Source organism: Chenopodium album, chromosome 26 (genome assembly GCF_948465745.1).
Source record: "Chenopodium album chromosome 26, dcCheAlbu1.1, whole genome shotgun sequence".
In the NCBI taxonomy this organism is placed as follows: Eukaryota; Viridiplantae; Streptophyta; class Magnoliopsida; order Caryophyllales; family Amaranthaceae; genus Chenopodium; species Chenopodium album.
Genome location: NC_137859.1, coordinates 36,230,068 through 36,250,289, shown reverse-complemented (window position 1 = coordinate 36,250,289; position 20,222 = coordinate 36,230,068). Strand labels below are relative to the sequence as shown.

The following is a 20,222-nucleotide window of genomic DNA, read 5'->3' as shown; positions in this document are numbered from 1 at the left end:
TGTTACATTAATACTAATATAAGTAATTAACTAGGCCACTATTTAAGAACATGTTAGCCGTCCCTTTTAGTGTTTTCTGCCATGTACATGAATAGTTGTACGTCCATGCATGATGCATTGATGCATGCATCTTAGCTTGGCTAGTAAAAAGCTTTGTAAAAAAATTGAATGATAAATTAGTATGATTTATACAACATAAATGTAGTTTAAGATGAGTTTGTATTGCGTTAGCGATCCTAACATGAAATCCATATCTGGTTCTACATTAACATATGTACACATTATATTTCAAAGATTATGAACATATAATTCAAATACACAACATACGTAAAGTGGTAGTTTATTTAATTATATATTTTAATCTTCATTTAAATACGTAAAAAAATTAACACATTATATATTAGTGTATGAGTGGAGGTATACTCGCAATCTTATTACATGCAAATAAATTTGAACTCTATGTCTTGTCAAAAAAAAAAAAAAAAAAAAAAAAAAAAAAATTGAACTCTATGTTCATTTGAGTGTAATTAATATATGTATCATGCATGATGCCAAATCTCTTAAAAAATACAACACACAAGTAGGGTTTTCAGTAAATATATATACTAGATATGTAGGATTAAAAAATTAAAATTGATTTGTTTATATGCTATTATTTTGAATAGCATATAGGATATACAATTGTTGTACACGACATTTATTAATAAATTATGTCCTAACAATTGGTATAATAGTTGCCACTTAAAAGCTAAAGATTGTCAACTTGTCAACTTCGGTATGGGCAGTTCACTTCATGTGGATGGAAATTGTATCAAAAAAACTTTATAACTCTGTAATAAAAAGTAGAAATTTTGAATGATATATATATATATAGGATGTCACTTGCTACCTTTTTAGTGCTTCCTATAGAGGTGCAAGTGTGTTCGTTTTTGGGTCAATTTCATGCTCATCATCCATCGTGGGTTTGACATGTTTATTTGGTTGTCCAGAATCTCGGCGAAAAGGTGAGGCTTCAAAGAAGAGATACTCCCAATCAAACTCCGTTTCTGAAAGCTTTTCTTGTTTTAACTTTTTCTTAGCGACAATACTGTCAATACTGTTAAACCAAATAATATTAAGGCCTGTTCTCATTGACTGAATTGAAGTGAACCTAACTAATTAGAGCTGAACTGAAGTGAATTGAACTGAACTAAAATGAATATTTTATAAGAGAAGGGAATTAGGAGCTGAACTGAACTGAACTTATTAGAGCTTAACTGAACTGAACTAAACTTGAAAATAATCGTATGAGAACAGACCCTAAATATTATTGGTCCATAATAGCATTGTAATTATGTAAACCCTAAGGTTCATAAGGTTTATATTATAAATATCAATAGAAAGCCTCCAAGGAGAATTATACTATCTAACATGGTATCAGAACCAGTATAACACATCACGGGCTCGAATCTCATCCACTCCTTTTAAAGTAAAATATTAAACGATGGATATGGTGGGGCCCATGATACATCTACACTTCAAGCCTAATGGACTCTCATGTGAGGGGGCGTGATAGAGACATAGAGTATATATAAACCGATTCTGAACTTCAACCATCAGCTTAACTTATTGGTTGAGTGGGTCCTTTAACATATATACATACGAAGTAATATAAAGTGTGTGGCTTTTTATTTTGACTTTTTTTTTACTATACGAAATTTGCTTTCGACATACAATAATTTGCAATAAGCTAGCAAAAACTTTCGTTGCTAACGATATATATGAAATTTAATCAGGAATGAGGAATTTAAAGTCATTGCAAAAGCTAAGTGTGTTTGTTACATTCTTAGTTTTCTTAGGTAAAATTGGTCACCATTATTGCTAGCAAACTCGAACGAGATGATTCTCTTATCCTCTCCTCTAATTCCCAAGGGACGAAACGAGGTAGTATAAAACACCAAGAGGCCGGATTTACAATACAGTATCAATAGATTCGACAAATCAAGCTTCCACCATTAGTTGTTTTTGTCGTGATCCATGATTACGTTATTAATCTTGATTAATTAAGTAATTAAAGTCTATTTTTAGAGGAATCTGCAGGAAAAAGTCCGTACATACAGTTACATATACACTAGAGCTCTAAAGTCTAAAGTGTCACCAGCAAATAATTAGATGATCAAAAGGGTTATTAGATCAGCTTCAGTAAGCTCATGGAGTATATGAAGAGTCAAGTAATTATTTCATGACCTCATAATTAATAACAATGAAGATCCACTATTCCACCCTTCCATTTTTATGGAAGGTAATAATCATTATCATTATTGAATAACTACCTAAACTTTAATAATTAAAGATACCATAATTTAATTTTATTTCAACATAAAACATTATTATTATCATTAAGTAAAATACTATTATACATGAGTTGCGTAGATTGATATATATCTACCTAGCTTGTTAGGGATGGTATGGACCGGGCAGTACCCTAGACCTTAAATTGAATTCCGTCTTATATAATTTCCCTATATGGCAATCTAACACCAAATAGAAACAATATAGAGTGTACTATGAAGATACTTCTGTCTCATACTTAAGCATGTAATACACTTGCACTCAACATATGATGGTCCTTACAATAGTTTTAAAGCTATTCCAATACATCATCCCATCATTTAAACTTAGTAGGGTAACTAGTAAAGTATACTTGCTTGTTACATTCATGCATAAACGAAAATATATGGAAGACATGAGATGGTACGTACGTATGTATGTCCATGCACCATCTCTAACAATTGCCCAAGTTTGACTCAATTCTTATTTTGCCTTTTCCCCTTCAAAAAAAAAGGTGTAGCATTTTCACATGTTAATCCCGCCCACAGTTAAAATGGACAAATAACTTATTTCGATTGTCTCAGTTCGATTCGGTTAATTTCTAGGTCAATAACAAGTCAATCGAATTAAGTTCGCATCTAATTGTAATCATATACGTGGTACAAACTATAGTACATTCATTCATTTATTTATAAAACAAATACAAAGTACTCCGTAACAATCTTAGTTTTACTATTTTCAAACGAGGTCGGAATATGTTCCTACAATTTGTGTCAATTTTATCAGGACTACGGTCTACCTATCTTTTACCACGTAAAAAAAACAATAAATGCAAAATCTATTCCTTGTATAGACTATAGACCACTCTCACAAATTTACAAAATTGGGCTTAATAAGCCCAGCCCAAAATATTCACAACCCAATCTCCAAAATCCAATCCACCACAACTTCATCTTAAAACACAACCTATTTCCATTTTCCTTCTTCATTCAAAAACCCTAAAAAATTTGCTCAGCCGTTGAGTTTTCAGATCGCCATTGTTAGGGTTTTGAAGCTTTCATCGCCATGGTTTGTAATTTTCCCCAAATATTCTCCTATTTTTCTGTTAATATTAATCTTTGTTTCTAATTTCATTGATTTCATTCTCTATTGTTTTTTTTGTGATTCAGACGTTCAAGAGGAGAAATGGAGGTCGCAACAAACACGGCCGTGGTCATGTCAATTTCATTCGTTGCTCCAATTGCGGCAAATGCTGCCCTAAGGTCTTCTTCTATTATAATTTTACTAATTTTTTCTTAATTTTGATGTTAATTTGTTTTGAAAGCTCTCTAATTTTGATATTAATTTCATTGATTTAGATCAATATTTTGATTTTTGAGCTGATTTATTAATTTATTTGTTGATAATTTTGCTTGTTTGATTCTAAGATTATATTTTTTGAGCATGTTAATTTTAATTTTATTCATGTCAATAAGATGAATCAGTTTATAGAAATGTTTCGATTTCATTGTTAGAATTTGACATTCTTTTATGATTATATGGGCATGTAATTAAGGAATGGTTAATTTTAAATTATTTCATACATTCTTGCTATGCTCCATTTCTTTGTGGACGGTTCCTTGTGACGATTCATGTTAGCTGACCTCAAATCATTTTGAGACTAAGGCTTTGCTGGTGGTGTTGTTGTAGTATTGCAAATTCGAGTAATGGTCATGATTTTGAAGTTGATGTCTTTTTGAAATTCTGTTTTTCCTTGTTAAAGGACAAGGCAATCAAGAGATTTCTTGTGAGGAACATTGTGGAGCAAGCTGCAGTTAGGGATGTCCAGGAAGCTTGTGTTTATGATGGTAATATTTTTGTGTCGACATCGTTCTTGTGTGTCGGTTTATCATCTTTTTGCCAGTATTGTTCCCTTTAGAGGAATGGACCAAGTCTAAATGTGAAATTTGATGTATGTATTTTTAGGTTACACTCTTCCTAAGCTCTACACCAAGATGCAATACTGTGTCTCCTGTGCCATTCACTCGCATGTTGTCAGAGTTCGATCACGTGAGAAGAGAAGGGTCCGTGAGCCACCACAGCGTTACAGACGCAAGGTATTGTCTCTCGACTGAGCATTTAACCTCAATAGTTTAGTCACTGCAAACTGCTTGAGTCCTGTATCTGTCTACTAAATTATTCTACACTACATGACCTAATTTTGAAATTCCTTGTGCATAGTGTTTTAGTGCTTGAATCATACATGTTACGTGATCAATCATTTTATGCTTTTTATTGTTATAGAAGGTTGATACGTTCGTGTAACTCATCAGTTTGTTGTATTGTTCTTATCTCCCCTATATGAGAGGGTGCTGGGCAGTTGTAGAAACAGGATGGATTATACGACATACAATTTTTTTCACTTATACTGATCTATGCAAAACATGTCTTTGCTGGTGAACTCTGTTTTATTACTGTATAATGTGAACTGATATAAGTTTAAACCTCAGTCCCCTGCAAGGTCTTCGGTGGTGTTTGCCCATGTCTTTTTTAATGGTATTAGTTTCGTAGGATTTGGAAGATGATGAATAACATATGTTTCTTTTCATTGATCAGGAGGATACACCTAAGCCCGGTCAAGCACCACCTCGCCCTGGTGCACCAGCTGCTAGAACTTGAGCAATATTTGTCTCCTGAAGTCTTGTGTGAACAGTTGATTCTAGAAATTCATGTTCTAATGCTTTCAGCTGACAATTTTGCAATGAGTTCAGCAGTATGTTTCTCCTATTTGTTGTTAGTTTTAAACTAGTTCTCGGTTTTGGGTTTCTTTTGTACTTCTGAAAGACTAATTTTCATTCACATTTTTGCTGGCTGTTTGGCCTATTTTGTTTATCATACCGTATTAGAAGCTTACATCAAATACAGAGGCCAATTGGCGTATTGCATTGCAGTAGTCTTATAAAAACAGTGCCTATCTTTGACAAATACAGAGGCCTACAGAGTTAATGTGAAATTCATAGTTGAAACTTTAACCTCTCATTTTTCAGAAATGACCCCAATTAATAATTGTCTATTATTTAGTGAATATATATATAGATATACAACATGAATGTATTATGCTTGTGCATAAACACATTTATTCCTTAACCTAGTGATAAAAGCAAGGTTTTTAGGGATAGTGGCGTTCTTCTAATTCGACCTTTAAGCTCTAATGCAATAATAGATTTCCAATTTTTTCAGGTTATCTTCTAATTAGCATTATTAACCTTCCTGCAATTTAATCTTATTTCTCCATTGTTCCCAGTCAAGGGGTTGATATTGCCCATCTTGATCATTGAGCGGACGAATTGATTGAAAAACATGCTTTGGTTACGACTATAATTGTTGACAAGATCTATAGTAGTGGGAGATCCAGAAGTTGAATATAGATCCTGATCTGTGATTAGGAGGCCTCTATTACTCAGAAGATTGATGAAATAGCTATTGTCAAATGTTCTGGGGCTTCCATGATCAAGCTCTGTCTCAGGATCCATATCTCCATTTTGGGGGCAAGTTTCTTGCAACTTCGCCGAGTATGATGGATTTAAACCTGGGCTTCCAGGAGGAGCAGAATTATATAGACGAGGTTTCATTATCGAGCAGTGAACACGTCCAATCGTATGAGCACCTACACACTCAATACTAGTTAATGACCTTACAGAAAAATGTTGGTATATAGCTCAGACCAGAATATAGATTTGGTGCAAGTGTGCAACAGGCAACACGGCCTTTTATAAGACGTGTGTAAAACGATGATAAAAGTTCTATATCAAATAGCAAAAGGGGGTAGTCATACAATTTACACAAACTATAGTGTCACGAGCAACAAAGACTTAAACGCGCTTACCAGATAATGCAACAAGGTCAGTGAGATCGAGGCCTTTCTTGAAGAATTTGGAGGCAACATTGCTGAAGTTAACATAGGCAGAAGGAACATCTACGTCGGCTGTTGCTGGAAATGCTGCTGTACCATCCTTCCTTCCTAACATCACACTCCATGAAGGCCCTCCTGACTGCAAGAGTGATTAAAATGTAGTAAGATCAACAATTTAACGAGCATATAACACGAGTACTTATTAGTGTGTGATGTATTTCATATTAAGATTTTATAGTGAATCGATTGAAATTTAGTTTATCTTTCAAGTTACTTCATCCAAAATCTTCATTCTTAATGTCTCTGCACTCCATCAAGACATGTTAATGAACTTAAGTAATTGAGGTTATAAATCAAAGTTGATTATTAATCGTAGATACGAGTTGAGTATGCATGTATAGAGCTTATATATGTACAGCTGATGCGATGTTTTACCAAGGAAACCGAAGTCTCAGCTGCTAGAGTCACGATATCAGCACAAGATACAACGCCAGGACAAGAAGCCTCGACAGCAGACTTGATCTTGTCAGTAACTTCGTAGCCCCTTGCAAACTTCAATGCTGGTGAATCTTTCTCACTTCTTATGGTGGGACTATTGTCCAACAAGTTTGATGCATCACATCCCTACAACACCAACAACATGCCATTAACTGTTATAATCTATTTTTGGAAATATATCGTGCACTAATTGTACACCAAAATCTCGAAAGAAGAAGGGAGAACGAAGATGCCAATGCAATATTAGTGCACGACTGCACGCACGAGTATGCATACATTAACAAAGCAATCATGGTAGTGCTGTCGAAGGAGGGCAGCTGCAATGTCAGGATCGGATATCATAGCCTCTTGTACCACATTTCGAACAATAGTTTTAACATTCGGGCATGAAGTAGCATAATAATCTGGCCTTAGTTGAGCAAATGAAGACGGTATGGTAAGCAACATTAACAACACCAGCATATTGGTAGCATCAATTGTTATGGAATTGAATGATGAGCTCATTTTTATTTGCCTATATCTTAGATTGTATATATGTTGACATATTTATAGGACATTGAATTAGGCAAGTTAATTTTATTGTGCTACTAATAATTATGGCTGTTCATGCAAATATTAACATTTTAAGTGCAACAAAGCTTGGTTTGGTGTTTCAATTGGGATGTTGATGTTGGACCCAAAACAAGTGTATGTCCAATGTATTAGGCATCTTAATGAAATGACATGAGTTGATATTTTTTGGCGGATTTTGGCTTTACTTAATTTGTTAGAACAATAAGTTTGTAACAAGAATTTGGTTTATGTAAAAAAAAAAAAACAAAAAAAAAAAAAAAAAAACAAACAAACAAAACAAAAAAACATAAACCAAATTCTTGTTGCAAACTTATTGTTTTAACAAGTGACAAGTGAATTTATGTTTGTTGTTAAGTAACAAGTGAATTTCTAAAGTATTTAGAATATATAGGAATAGGACCAAATAATGAGAAAATTTAAGTTTATCTCCTAGCTAGATAAACAATATCTAGTGACAATTGGGTAATTAAATTGCTTTGATATTAGTGCAAAAAAAATATAGCAATTAATTTACTGCTACGTTTGATATGAGTTTTGATCTCAAAACTCATAAACAATCTCAGAATAAAAAGTTTTTTTAAAACCTACTCCCTCCGTCCTCTTTTGATAGTCCCTTATGGGCAAATTTTAGTCCCAAAGTGTTCACCCCATTTGCTTTCTCCAACAACTATTAACAATAAAATTTTACCAAAATTCCCTCCAATTTGCAACAATACTTGTGCAAATTTAAATTTCCTATGTAAATTTTGTTTTCCCATGTACTTTTATTACTTTCTCTCTCTACTTTTTTGCATATTCAACGTTAATTTACCTTTTCAATGTACTTTCACTACTCCCTCCGTCCCAAAAAGAACGACCCATTTGGCCAAAACTTTGTCCCAAAAAGAATGACCCATTTGCATTAAAACACCCACCAATTTGCTACAATATTTGTGCAAAATTAGCTTCCCCATATAAAAATTTAATTCTCCATGTTATTTTATTACTTTCTCTCTCTATTTTTTTACAAACCCCATGTAAATTTATCTTTCCAATATATTTTTACTTCTTTTTACTTAACTTTCTTAATACCCGCGTAATCAACCCAAATGGGTCGTTCTTTTTGGGACGGAGGGAGTATTCTTATTTGTGTTTATTAATTCCCGTGAAAAATGCCCATAAGGGACTATCAAAAGGGGACGGAGGTAGTAAATAATAATAAGAAAGGTTTTTTAAAACCTCCAATAAATCAAGAGACAATATAATCAAAAGATAATGGAATAATACTCAATTATTGAGATTATACATGACTTTTAAGAAAAGAAAGTTAAAATTTTGAATCAATTCAGAAAACTGTTCTCTCACCCCGGGCTAGCTAGGCCCTGGGCATGCATGCTCGCAACCTTATAAATTTTCCACCTCGAATAAATTAATTACTTCTTCCTTTCTTAATTCCCGTAAGATAAGCCAAATGAAAACTATATTTAGCAATCCCTAATTTATAGATGTGTATGTACTATGTGCATGGTACATACGTTTTATTATTAAAAAAAAAAAGTGGAAAAGAACATATCACAGAAATGAAATACGCATACAGATATAGTGAAATTAAAAGAACATACTTTTAAACTTTACATACTGGATGAGCTAACAAATTTCAGTATAATAATTCTCAAAATCCAATAGGGAGCTAACCCATCATATTGGATGAGCAACGGGTGTAGTAGGTTGAGACGATATCTTGTTTGATTGTGGATTCGACAAAAGTGAAGCCATCCCCAAACCTGTAGAAAGCCTCTACTGCACGAGTTAAATTAAGTATTCGATCATAGACAGGCTTCGACAAGTGATCATAGTCATTAGGACATGGGTTGCTAAGAAACCCTTCATAAACAAGATCCTTCCATGCATCATCAATAATTTTCTGGAATATTTGCAACACTTGTTCCTTATTCATGTTATAATCCTTCATGTAACCTTCCACGCTTGTCGCTAGGCGTGCACCTCTAGCAAGCTCTGCCTATTATGAGTACATGTTAAAGGAAACCAAAGTCAGCAACGTACGAAGAAACATATATACTACCTCCATTAACTTTTAGTAGCAACTATGGTGAAACGACACTTATACCCCCATTTAAATTAATTTTTATATAAACTACCTACCCTCACAATTAGCTTATTAATCATTTCACATAATCAATCAGCTTTAAGTAGTCAGCTATTTACAAAACTTTTATACGATACAATCAGCTATTAATTATAATAAGTTAGTCAAATCAGTTAATACAATCAGCTAGCGAGTTAAAATCTGCTAACATAATCAGATTCAGCTTTTAGCTTTTCACCAAACATGGCCCTGTATTTTATCACAAGCTCTTGTGTTCTTTGAAAGGACATTATTACACACTATACACTCTTATCCACCATCTAAATTGCGATGAATTGATGCCTTACCTCACCGGTTGCCATGTCATCCATGACTCGGGCAATGCTTGAGGAAGCTATGGTGGCCTTGTTATATTGCAGTAACTGTATATATGGTTTCGCTTCTGTGACCTCTTCCATACCCATCAAGGAAAGAGTACCGAGTATTTGTATAGCAGACGTATTTCTCCCTTTAAACATGTATTCCTCAAATGTTGGCTCATGTCTTGATTTCATCCATTTGATCTCAGTATAGTAGTTTCTTATCAACCTTTGCACCTGAATCGCGGTACATATATACAATACAAAGGCTGAGAACTTTATGAACAAACAAAATAGGGTCAAATGATAGACAAAAATAAGGCATTGAATTATACTACTTGTTCTCTTGTGAAAAAAATCACAAATGACTTTCCGATGCTAGTCATCTCCTTGGCAACATCGTCTAAAGTATTGATGACAAACTCGTACATTTTTTTCATATAATCTTGTGGAAACTTCTCCATTGAATTCAAGTCCCACCTATATATATACGCACATAAATTTAGGGTCAAATGAAAAGTTCATTGAAATAAGAAGGATGAGAAAAATTTTATATGCTGAACGTGCATATTATTTTTAACTAATTAAATGTGCAAAAAAAAAACTTGACTCAAATTTGACATGCATAGATTTTAAACATAATGTGCACAATTTAGATACAATTTTCATTCCTACTTTAGATCGAAATATATTCTATTCATCTCGATTATACATGAAGTATATATAGACGTAAAGTACGTACCTTTCGAATGCATCGGTGAGACACTCGAGCTCCTCAAATGTTCCATATGAATCATATGTGTCATCTATTACTCCGAGAAGAACATAAAATTTGGCCAATAATATTCTAGCAAAAGAATATTGAGGTTCATAATACACAATAGTTGATATGTAGTGAGATTCAACACATCTCTGCCTTTTATAAGGAAATTTTCTTGCTAAATCTAAGTTTGTACACCACCTGTGAAATATATAGGCAAAATCATCAAAATAATTAGACTTTAAGACAATTCAGATTATAGCCATAATCACTTTTTCCTTTTGTTATAGTCATTAGTAATAATACTCCCTTCGTTTTTTTAAAAAAAAATTTATCATTTTGATTTTTACCCTATTTTCATACCATGGTTGAGTTAATTTTTTCACATCTATAAAATAAATAAATGTTATATAGAGTAATTAATATATAATTAGATTAGTCATAATGTCCAGTTTCATAATATATTTTTACTACGAATACACAATTAAAGATATTAATGGCGAAAGTTAGATCTCGGCAAATGTGTCAGTCAAACTAATGCATTTAAAAAAAAAATAGGGAGTACTATAGTACGTGTATATACTAAGGCCCCGTTCACTTCACCTTAGCTTATTTGTGCTGAACTGAAATTATTTTTATTAAACAGAAATTATTTTTGCTAAATTTAAATTAACTTTACTGAACTGAAATTATTTTTACTAATATTCTATTATATTTCTTCTTTAAGTTTACTGATTTTGATTGAATTGAATTTATTTATACTGAACTGATTATTTTTGGTGAACTGAACTAAAATTAATTTTATTAAACTGAAATTATTTTTACTAAATATTTTTTTTTTAAGGTGAATTGAACAGGGCCTAATTTAGAATTTTTTTTTTTTATAGAATTGTTAAATAAATTCAGGGCATGCCATGATTTGGGGTAATAAATAGAGTGGTCATATGTAAAGATGGAGTTATAGCTACTAACTCCTTGACTTGGCTCAACTCTTGGCAATGTAACAGCTGCAACCGGTTGAATTCAAGCTTTGCGAGTTGAAGAAGCTTTTCATCGCGATACTCAAACTCTTGCTCGTAAAAATTAATGAATTGTCGTGATTGCAACCTTTGATTTCCACGGTGCAAGGGCTGCTTCAATGCGAGGCGAGCTTGTTCAGAGAATGTTGAAATGGACTTGAGAAAATCGGTAGTGAAAGTAAGGGCTTCCTCAAGAATGTCTTCGTCATGTATCCTTAAATGAGCAGCCTCATACAAGCTTAGCATACCCCTTTCATCGCTCCTTAGTGATTCTTTAAACTTGCCTTTATTATTTGTAAACTTGTAGAATACATCTGCATTTGTGTTGCAATTCTTTTACTTGGATGATACTTTATATGCTCAATAAATAAAAGATAAAGAACTGGGACATTGTAATAGCGATAAAATACAAGTTCATCTTGATGATAAACAAAATTTGTTTATCTAATGGCATTTTCGTAAATAAGTTAACATTTGTGGGACCCGCATATTAATAAAAGTTGTTAACTTATTTACAAAAATGTCATGCTGACTGGAGTGAATTGTTGATATATTTACAAAAATGTCATTAGATAAACAAATTTTGTTTATCATGAAGATGAATGGGGGCTCCCTCTTGTAATAGCTAAAGAACTTGACTACTTCTCTTGTAAATAATCTTGGAGTGAATCACCTAAGGCAATTGAAATTGTAATGACATAGTTAGAAGAGAGAAGAGAGGGTTGAGGTTAGTTGGGAGTTTTTACCATGGTGGATAGGCAGGAGCTGGGTTGTGGAGATTGAAGGTTGGGTTTCGCGGTGGTGGGAGGGCAAGGGCTAGATTGAGGAGGTTGGAGGGTGGTTGGGCGGCTAATTAACAGGAGAATTCCCTTGCAAATAGGGGGGTAAAGGAAGCTGAATTAAGAGGTTTACTTGATGGGTGGGGGAGTTAAATATAATTTTTTTTTTTAATTATAACTAATTAAACTCTAAACCTAGTTAATTATTAGATTAATACTTCAATGGTATTTGTTGGAAAAAAGATAAAATTAGGGTACCATTTGGAAAAGCTAAAACTTTAGTGGTATCATGTGGAAAATCCCTGTATACTATCTAATTCTAACAAGCACCATTAGATAATATAAGACGATAAAAACAGCCAGTGCCGGCCCTGAGGGTAGGCGAGGAGTGCCTAGGCCTAGGGCCCAGCCAAGGATGGGGCCCATTTTTTGTTTCCCTATTATTTAATTTAATTTTGGTAAGAAAGTTTTCCACAAGCATTAAGCAATACGAAATACGAAGTATTAATGTAATTTTTTTTTTTTTTAAAACAAGTATTAATGTAAATAAGACTAAAGAAAGAAAAAAGGTCTTAATTCATTTTAAACGCTTCACCTTTTTCTAGGAATATGCAAAGTTTAACCTCGTTCAATGAAAATTATTGGTTTTAACCAAAATAATTAAAAGCTATGGAGTACTTGATTAGTTGATATAGTTTACACCCAAACACCCAATATTATTTCTTCTTGAGTAAAACTGATTAAACATATTCTAACTAAAATATCAATTCACATGTTAATAAATTTGTAATTCTTAATTGAAATTCATCAGGTTGAGCAACCACCCATTTGATGATATGCATCTGCTAAGTGTTTACTACTTTACTAAAGTGGCTAAGTGCCTAAGTGGCTTTGCATTGCTACCTCTTTCATTCCATTAGGTAAGTTTTAGAATTTTTTTTTTCTAAAGTTTAATTACCTTTCAAGCATAAGTCAAATGAAAATTAAGCTTTTGATAATCTCTAGGCTTCTTTTTTAGTGAGCTCCATTTATAGAATTATTTCTGTTTATTTGCATGTTTTAATATTAGCATATAAACCTCACATCATGATTAACATTGATATGTCATACTTTTAACTATTCTAACTTTAGCTAAATCTTAACTCTGTTGGATTTAGATAATTATGACTACTTTATGAAATTATAAGTACAGTTTAGTCAACTCCCATATGCAGATGTGATATTGTTCATTGACAAATGAATATACCTTAAATTATTTCATTAATAAATTTTTTGATGTTGTAGTTATATAGCGTTAATTTGCAATTTAAAATGCTAATGAAACACATTGGATTTAAAAAAAATGCAAAATTAAAGTTAATTATTTGTAAGTGAATCAACATTAAAAAAAATAAAAACATATACAAAGTATAAAATACAAAATATTATAGGGGCCTTTTTCTATTGTTTTGCCTAGGGCCCATAAAATGTCAGGACCGGGGCTGAAAACAGCAAATATTAAATCCGAGAAGAAGAAGAAAAAAAAAAAAACATACCACAAGGCATATTATATCCATGTTGCCTGAAAATTCGAAAAAAGGATGCAGTATCAGATAAATCATAGTCCATACCAAAATTATTTTTCTTTAGTTGTGTATCAAACTTATCTAATAATTCTTTAATTTCATTATCGAAGTAATAAGGAAACCCTAAACGTTCCACAACATCAATCAACCGCATCTTCTGACGCAAATCGGTTGAATTATTCGTTATCATTAACCGCACTTCATCCTTCAGTGGCTTGATTTCTTTTGCATATTCATCCATCCTCTTTTTAAAAAAAGTACAAAAAAATATTGTTAGAATCACATAAATTTGTAAAATATCTAAAAAATCATTATAAATATAGTACCTCCGTTTCATATTAGGTGCAACAAATGTATTGACACCAACTTCTAGACGAAATTTGTTTGTAAGTATTTAAGGGAAAGAGAATTACATAGATGCATGTAAGGGTGTTCATATATCGGTCCAAACAGGAAAAAAAAAAATGACCAGACCGAATTAATCGGTCCGGCCTTCGGGTCTAGAAATTAATTTTTCGGTCCGGTCTGGTCTAAAACCCTTGGACCGGACCAATTTTATATTAAAAATATGCATGAAACCTTAAATGATGTAAAGATTATCCTTAATAAATGTAGAAAACATAAAATTTAAGTTTTTTTATACTAAATATAAAAATAAAAAAAAAGACGTTAAAGTGTAGATTATTCTTTACTTTTTTGAATTTCCATAAAATTAATAAAAAAAATTAGAATTCTTTTTTAAAAAATTCTTAAATCGGTCTAAAGCGGTCCAGTCTGGGTTTTGGATCGATTCTTTCAATTCGGTTCGGGTTTAATCCTAACTTAATCGTCTCGGTCTTCGCCTCTTAAAATTCATATTTTCGGTCCAGTTCGGTCTTGGACCGATGAACAACTGTAGATGCATGTGATGACGAGGAGAGAGATATAGAAACGATGACAACTTAAAAAGGAAATAAAACATTTGTTACAATAATGTTAGCAACCATTTTTAGTAAATGGTGTACATAATACAAATAGTTAGGCTCCATTCACTTCATCTTATTTTTGCTAAATTGAAATTATTTTTGCTGAAGTTAGGCCCCATTCACTTTACCTTATTTTGCTGAATTAAAATTATTTTTGCTGAACTGAAATTATTTTTACTGCACTGAAATTATTTTTGCTAAACTGAACTTATTTTTATTGAACTGAAATTATTTTTACTGAACTGATATTATTTTTGTTGAATATTATTTTTTTGAAAGTGAAGTGAATGATACCTTAGTATATTAATTGAATATTTGGTCCTGTTCTCTTCACCTTAAAAAAATAATATTAAGTAAAAATAAGTTCAGTTCATTAAAATTAATCTCAGTTCAGTAAAAATAATTTCAGATTAGTAAAATTCAGTTTACTTAAAGAAGAATTATAATAGAAAATCAATAAAAAAAATAATTTTAGTTCAGCAAAAATAATTTCAGTTCAGCAAAAAAAATTTCAATTCTGTAAAATTAATTTAAGTTCAGTAAATATAATTTTGTTTCAGTAAAAATAATTTCAGTTCAGCAAAAATAAGGTGAAGAGAACGGGGTCTTAGTTCATTGACACAAATAAATTACGTCCTAAAATAACTTATAAATAATGTCGACAATTCAAATGAAAAGAGTTTAACTGGTTTTTTTAGTATGTCATGAAAATTTAGATGCTCATATGTATACCGTGGAGAGTAGTTAATTTTTGCAATTAATCTAGGACACTAAGAGAGTAATACCGATAAGTGTTCAAGAGTGAAGTTGTCGAAGCGATCACCCCATATGTCCGGGGGAAAATGAGCAAGAGGTCTATGCTTATCTGCCTTTAAGTCTACAATTTCTTGAGAAGATGTTGCTTCATTGGATGTGTTGGTGTGGAAGTAAGAACATTTGGCCACAAAAGTCTGGTATTTTAGGAAGGGAGCACGATAGCACTGAGGGGCGGCGAGGGATGTCGCACAATGGTATGAACGTGGAGGTGGGAGTAGTGCAAGAGAGAAAGCCATGGCTAAGTAAAGTGAAGCTTAGGGGTGAAATTGAACTAGAATGTAGATAGAGAGTTTGAGACAAAGAGTCTAAACTAGGTCAACATATTTATAAAGGTAGAGAGTTTTAGAAAAGGAGTCTAAACAACGAGTATTTAGTTGACTAAATTCAGTATCTATAACTCTATTTGTATAAGTATAAATGAAGGAAAATGTTTTTAATAGCCCTTAGGACTATATATAAACATTTAATATATATACTCTAGAAAACTATTAAATTTAGGAAATCATGACAAAAACACCCTTATTACACTTTACACCGATTTACGCATGTTTTTGTCATGAATTCCTAATTTTATACTCCGTACAAATTTTTAAGAGTGTATTTAATGTTTAAATGTAGCCCTAAATACTATATATAGCATTACCCATAAATTTTTTACAAAAAAAAAGTATTTAATCACCGATAATATCATATCACTCTTAGCTTGTCCATCTGTTAGTTTCTTATACTGTAAAAAATTTCCGCCAAAACTTTTAGTGACATCATTCCTTTATTCTTTCATGATAAAGTAGCGCTTTTAAGATAATAAATTTCGGTAATTATATATTAAAAAATCGTAAAAATCGCCAATCTTGGGAATCCATGAATAACGTGTAAATGATCTGATTTGTGGATTGATTATGCTTCTATGTTATATATTTCCTCCGTTTTCTTTTACTTGCAACACTTCCCTAAAAGGAAATATACTATATGAAACCTGTGCGATGCACGGTTTGTTTGAATTTTTAAAAATATTATTATTATTATTATTATTTTTTTTTTTTTTTGTATTTATGTGCTAAAGTTTGTTACATATTTACATAAAATTCCTAATATCAAAAGATACTATTTTATATTTAATTAATTTAAACTTAAAAATATCATTCAACGATTTTGCTTGCGTAGCAATTGAATTAATTAATTCTATAAGAAATTAATAATCTCTTATTTAATTAACTACAACTAAAATTTATAATCTTACATGGCGCGCTAAGAAAATTAAAGCTCTCTAAAAACTCGGGAAAAAACTTATTAGATATATTAATTAGAATCTTAAAAATTATTTAGGGATTACTTATTGACTTATTCAGGAATTATTCAGTCGGTTAAGGGTTACTTATTTTAGGGTTACTCAATTGGTAGTTTGTTATATACACCCGGGTGTACCGTATACCCAACTAACCCAAGATTAGTGTTTCCTCTAGCTTCATTTGATGATTAAATAAAAAACTATCATCAAAATAAGAACAAAATACACATGGGTGTACGGTACACCCGGGTGTATATAACAAGCTCTCCTCGATTGGTTAGCATGTTTTCAATGTGAGAGTAACCCCTAATCGACTAAGTAACCCCTGAATAAGTAGTCTAACCGATCGAGTAATCCCTGAATAAGTAACCTTTGACCGATCGAGTAACCCTTGACCGACCGAGTTACCTCATAATAATTAATCTTTGAATAAGTAACCCCGATCACACGACGTGGCCAGCCACATGAAGATTTGTGACTCAGTTATGAATCTATAATTTATAATCTTGAGTTTCTATGATAAATAAAATACTTTATAATATAAGTTATTAATTTTGTTGGAATAAGTGGGATACCTTTTGTTATACCAATTGAAATTTGACTCTTATTAAACTTAAACCCTGCTTAGAGGCTATATAATTATATTTATTGAATCAATCATGACCTTACAGCTCAAACATGATAATGATAAAATAACATTGATCTCATTTGTTTCAAAAAATAAATAAATATAAATAAAAATTGAACCCATTAACACAAACTTTTTTTTTTAATTTTAAAAATTGTACATCCATTATAAAGATAATCTAATGTGATCAAAATTTACCTTTGACATAAATAAAAGTTATCCCAACATGCATAAAAGTAATCCAATACAAATAAAAATTAAAAATTATCTATGATTTATTAATAAAGAATCACATTTTAAATGACTAAAATTAGCTAAAAATTACCTTTACATTGTTCGATATACACTAATATTAGTGTAAATCGGGTGTATTATAAAAGTTTTTCTCCCATTATAACAAACCCTTTTTTTATTATCCAAATGGATAACAGCTCAAACATGATAGGGATAAATTACAACAATAATTATGATGATGGGTGATACACTGATTGGGTTAACTTAACTTTACTTAAGTGTCCCAATTCCCAAATTCAAACTTTCCCAATTCCATTTATTAAATGGAACACACGTAAGTCAAATTTGGCAAATCATGCTTTCACATTTAGCTACCTTGTACTGATTGTCTGTATCGTGAAAACCGTACGAGTAAGTCATGAATCTCGTGGATACAAACTCGGAGAGAAACTAGGCGCATAGCTGCTACTTCCTCCGTCCCTTATTAATAGTCTCTTATGATCAAATTTAAGTTTCAAAATGTTAGTCTCATTTGCTTTTTCCAACTATCATTAATATTGATTTTTACGAAAATTACCTCCATTTTGCAACAATATTTGTGCAAAATTAGCTTTCCTATGTAAATTTTGCATTTTTCATATACTTCTATTACTTTATCTTTCTACTTTTTTGCATACCCATGTAAATTTATCTTTTCAAGTAGTTTTTCATTTATTTCAGGTGTAATTAGTTCAAGTTAAGTTCAGATCAAGTTTGATAAGTTCTAATAAGGGTTACCCAAGTACAAATTACAACTAAAATAAGTTTTAAAAAGGTATAATAAGTTCAAATAAGTGAAGATAAGTGAAGATAAGTGAAAATAAGGTGAATAGAACACACCCTTACTACTTATTTAAGTTTCTTAATTCCCGTGTGATTTCACCATAAGAGACTATCAATAAGGGACGAAGGGAGTATTTGATTGGGATGCATATAGGAGGGCTAAATAGTAAATTCACATAATTTATGATCGTTGCAGTGGAACTTTTAATGTACTCCGTAATATTATACATGTATTTTATACTACTAGAGTATAGGGTACTATTTATAGCCACTATAGGTAACAGTGCTACAATATTTGATGACAATTTATATTCTCGTTTATACTTGTTCAGTTGTATGTACCAATAGAAAAACATTTTCACCACTCTTTTGTCTTATTCATGCTATTTACTTGTCATGTAAATAGCAGCTATGCGTCAATACTTAATTTAAAAGGGCAGCAACGATAATGACAATACTTCGTCTGCTTTTTTAAGTTTAGTAATCCCTCTGTATTTTTTGTTTCACCTTTTTTTTTAACAGTTGTATTTTATTACTTGTTTCATTTACTTTTTTGGAAACCTTTAACTAGGGTTTGTTCGGATTGTTTTTTGTTTTCATTATATAAAAACAAAGTAAAAAAAAATTTAAAAAAAAAAAAGCAAAAAACAAAAAAAAAATGTTTCCACTTTTCTATTGTCAATTTTCATTTTCAAAATGATCATGGTTTTAATAAGTTTGATTAATTTTTTATTCATTATATGACATATATGATATATCATATGATTTAAAATATTAAAAATCCAAAAAACAAAAAATCATAGTGATACCAAACAAACCTTAATTTCTTCTCTCATAGTCGAACCCTAATTATCATCAATTAAATACTACTTACTAAAAACGAATCTAAAGACACACTTGTCAATATATTATTAAAAAAATTTCCGCCAAAAGTACCTTCTAAAAAAATTATTGTTATGTAAGGAAAAAATAAATTATATCTAAATTAAATCATGACATAATTTGTTTTATATTAAATATAAATCTTTTTCTAAAAGATTAAACTATCCATTATAAGTTTATAATTATTACATGTATTTTAAATATTTTCTCTCACATGCTTTTATTTTTAATATACTCTTTAATTTTTAATATTCAAGTCATTATATCAAAAAATTTATAATAAAATTGTCAAAAATATTTAACAACCATGCATTGCACGGGATTTAACCTAGTTCTTTAATATTTTCAAATTCTCTTTCCTCTCAACTATCATACTTTGTTCTTCTACCAACCCTACTTCATTCATATTTTTATTATTTTCTACTAAGGGAGTATATTAAATAGATACTTTGTCGTTAGGAAACATATTAAAAAGTACTAAGAGTCTATTCTCTTCATACTATTTTCAATTCAGCTCCAATAAGTTCAGTTCAATTCAACTCAATTCAGTCAATCAAAACAGGCCCTAAATATATTATAATGATCCACACCTATAATTTTGAGAAGACGAGATTTGAGGTTTAGTCTTGTTGAGCAATAGCGTTTAAAGCAGTGGTTCACATTTGAATCATGTCAAAACATTATTTTAAAAAGTAGAGTGTTTAACAAGGTATTGGTTTGAGTAATGTGTTGAGGTAGGGTTTCTT

The 20,222-nt window shown here is 31.3% G+C and overlaps 3 protein-coding genes across 3 annotated transcripts; 1 reads left to right on the top strand and 2 right to left on the bottom strand.

Annotated features, from left to right (window-relative positions):
• Window positions 1-3,251: 3,251 nt before the first annotated feature.
• LOC145617352 (small ribosomal subunit protein eS26y-like) lies at window positions 3,252-5,274 on the top strand. Its single transcript, XM_081672042.1, has 5 exons — window positions 3,252-3,378; window positions 3,480-3,572; window positions 4,073-4,157; window positions 4,276-4,406; window positions 4,906-5,274. The coding sequence occupies exons 1-5, from the start codon at window positions 3,376-3,378 to the stop codon at window positions 4,966-4,968; spliced, it is 375 nt and encodes a 124-aa protein (XP_081528168.1). The 5' UTR covers window positions 3,252-3,375; the 3' UTR covers window positions 4,969-5,274.
• A 255-nt stretch (window positions 5,275-5,529) lies between these two features.
• On the bottom strand, window positions 5,530-7,204 carry LOC145618545 (peroxidase A2-like). The gene is made up of 4 exons (XM_081673317.1): window positions 6,977-7,204; window positions 6,638-6,826; window positions 6,176-6,341; window positions 5,530-5,956 (listed from the first exon to the last, which is right to left on the bottom strand). The coding sequence occupies exons 1-4, from the start codon at window positions 7,202-7,204 to the stop codon at window positions 5,538-5,540; spliced, it is 1,002 nt and encodes a 333-aa protein (XP_081529443.1). The 3' UTR covers window positions 5,530-5,537.
• A 1,738-nt stretch (window positions 7,205-8,942) lies between these two features.
• LOC145617144 (viridiflorene synthase-like) lies at window positions 8,943-15,858 on the bottom strand. The gene is made up of 7 exons (XM_081671828.1): window positions 15,592-15,858; window positions 13,812-14,085; window positions 11,451-11,811; window positions 10,461-10,679; window positions 10,057-10,198; window positions 9,707-9,955; window positions 8,943-9,272 (listed from the first exon to the last, which is right to left on the bottom strand). Exons 1-7 carry the CDS (start codon window positions 15,856-15,858, stop codon window positions 8,943-8,945), a joined length of 1,842 nt encoding a protein of 613 aa, XP_081527954.1.
• Between the last annotated feature and the right edge of the window lie 4,364 nt (window positions 15,859-20,222).

Excerpts from the sequence above, each read along its gene's own strand:
- LOC145617352 (XM_081672042.1), top strand. Across the intron at positions 3,573-4,072 it reads GCGGCAAATGCTGCCCTAAG|GACAAGGCAATCAAGAGATT; the intron begins GTCTTCTTCTAT and ends TCCTTGTTAAAG. Across the intron at positions 4,158-4,275 it reads GGAAGCTTGTGTTTATGATG|GTTACACTCTTCCTAAGCTC; the intron begins GTAATATTTTTG and ends ATGTATTTTTAG.
- LOC145618545 (XM_081673317.1), bottom strand. The coding sequence starts at position 7,204 with ATGAGCTCATCATTCAATTCCATAACAATTGATGCTACCAATATGCTG. Across the intron at positions 6,827-6,976 it reads ACCATGATTGCTTTGTTAAT|GGATGTGATGCATCAAACTT; the intron begins GTATGCATACTC and ends TTGGTGTTGTAG. Across the intron at positions 5,957-6,175 it reads TGACCTTGTTGCATTATCTG|GTGCTCATACGATTGGACGT; the intron begins GTAAGCGCGTTT and ends TTGAGTGTGTAG.
- LOC145617144 (XM_081671828.1), bottom strand. The coding sequence starts at position 15,858 with ATGGCTTTCTCTCTTGCACTACTCCCACCTCCACGTTCATACCATTGT. Across the intron at positions 11,812-13,811 it reads TGGATATAATATGCCTTGTG|ATGTATTCTACAAGTTTACA; the intron begins GTATGTTTTTTT and ends ACACAAATGCAG. Across the intron at positions 10,680-11,450 it reads GAGTTGAGCCAAGTCAAGGA|GTGGTGTACAAACTTAGATT; the intron begins GTTAGTAGCTAT and ends TATATTTCACAG.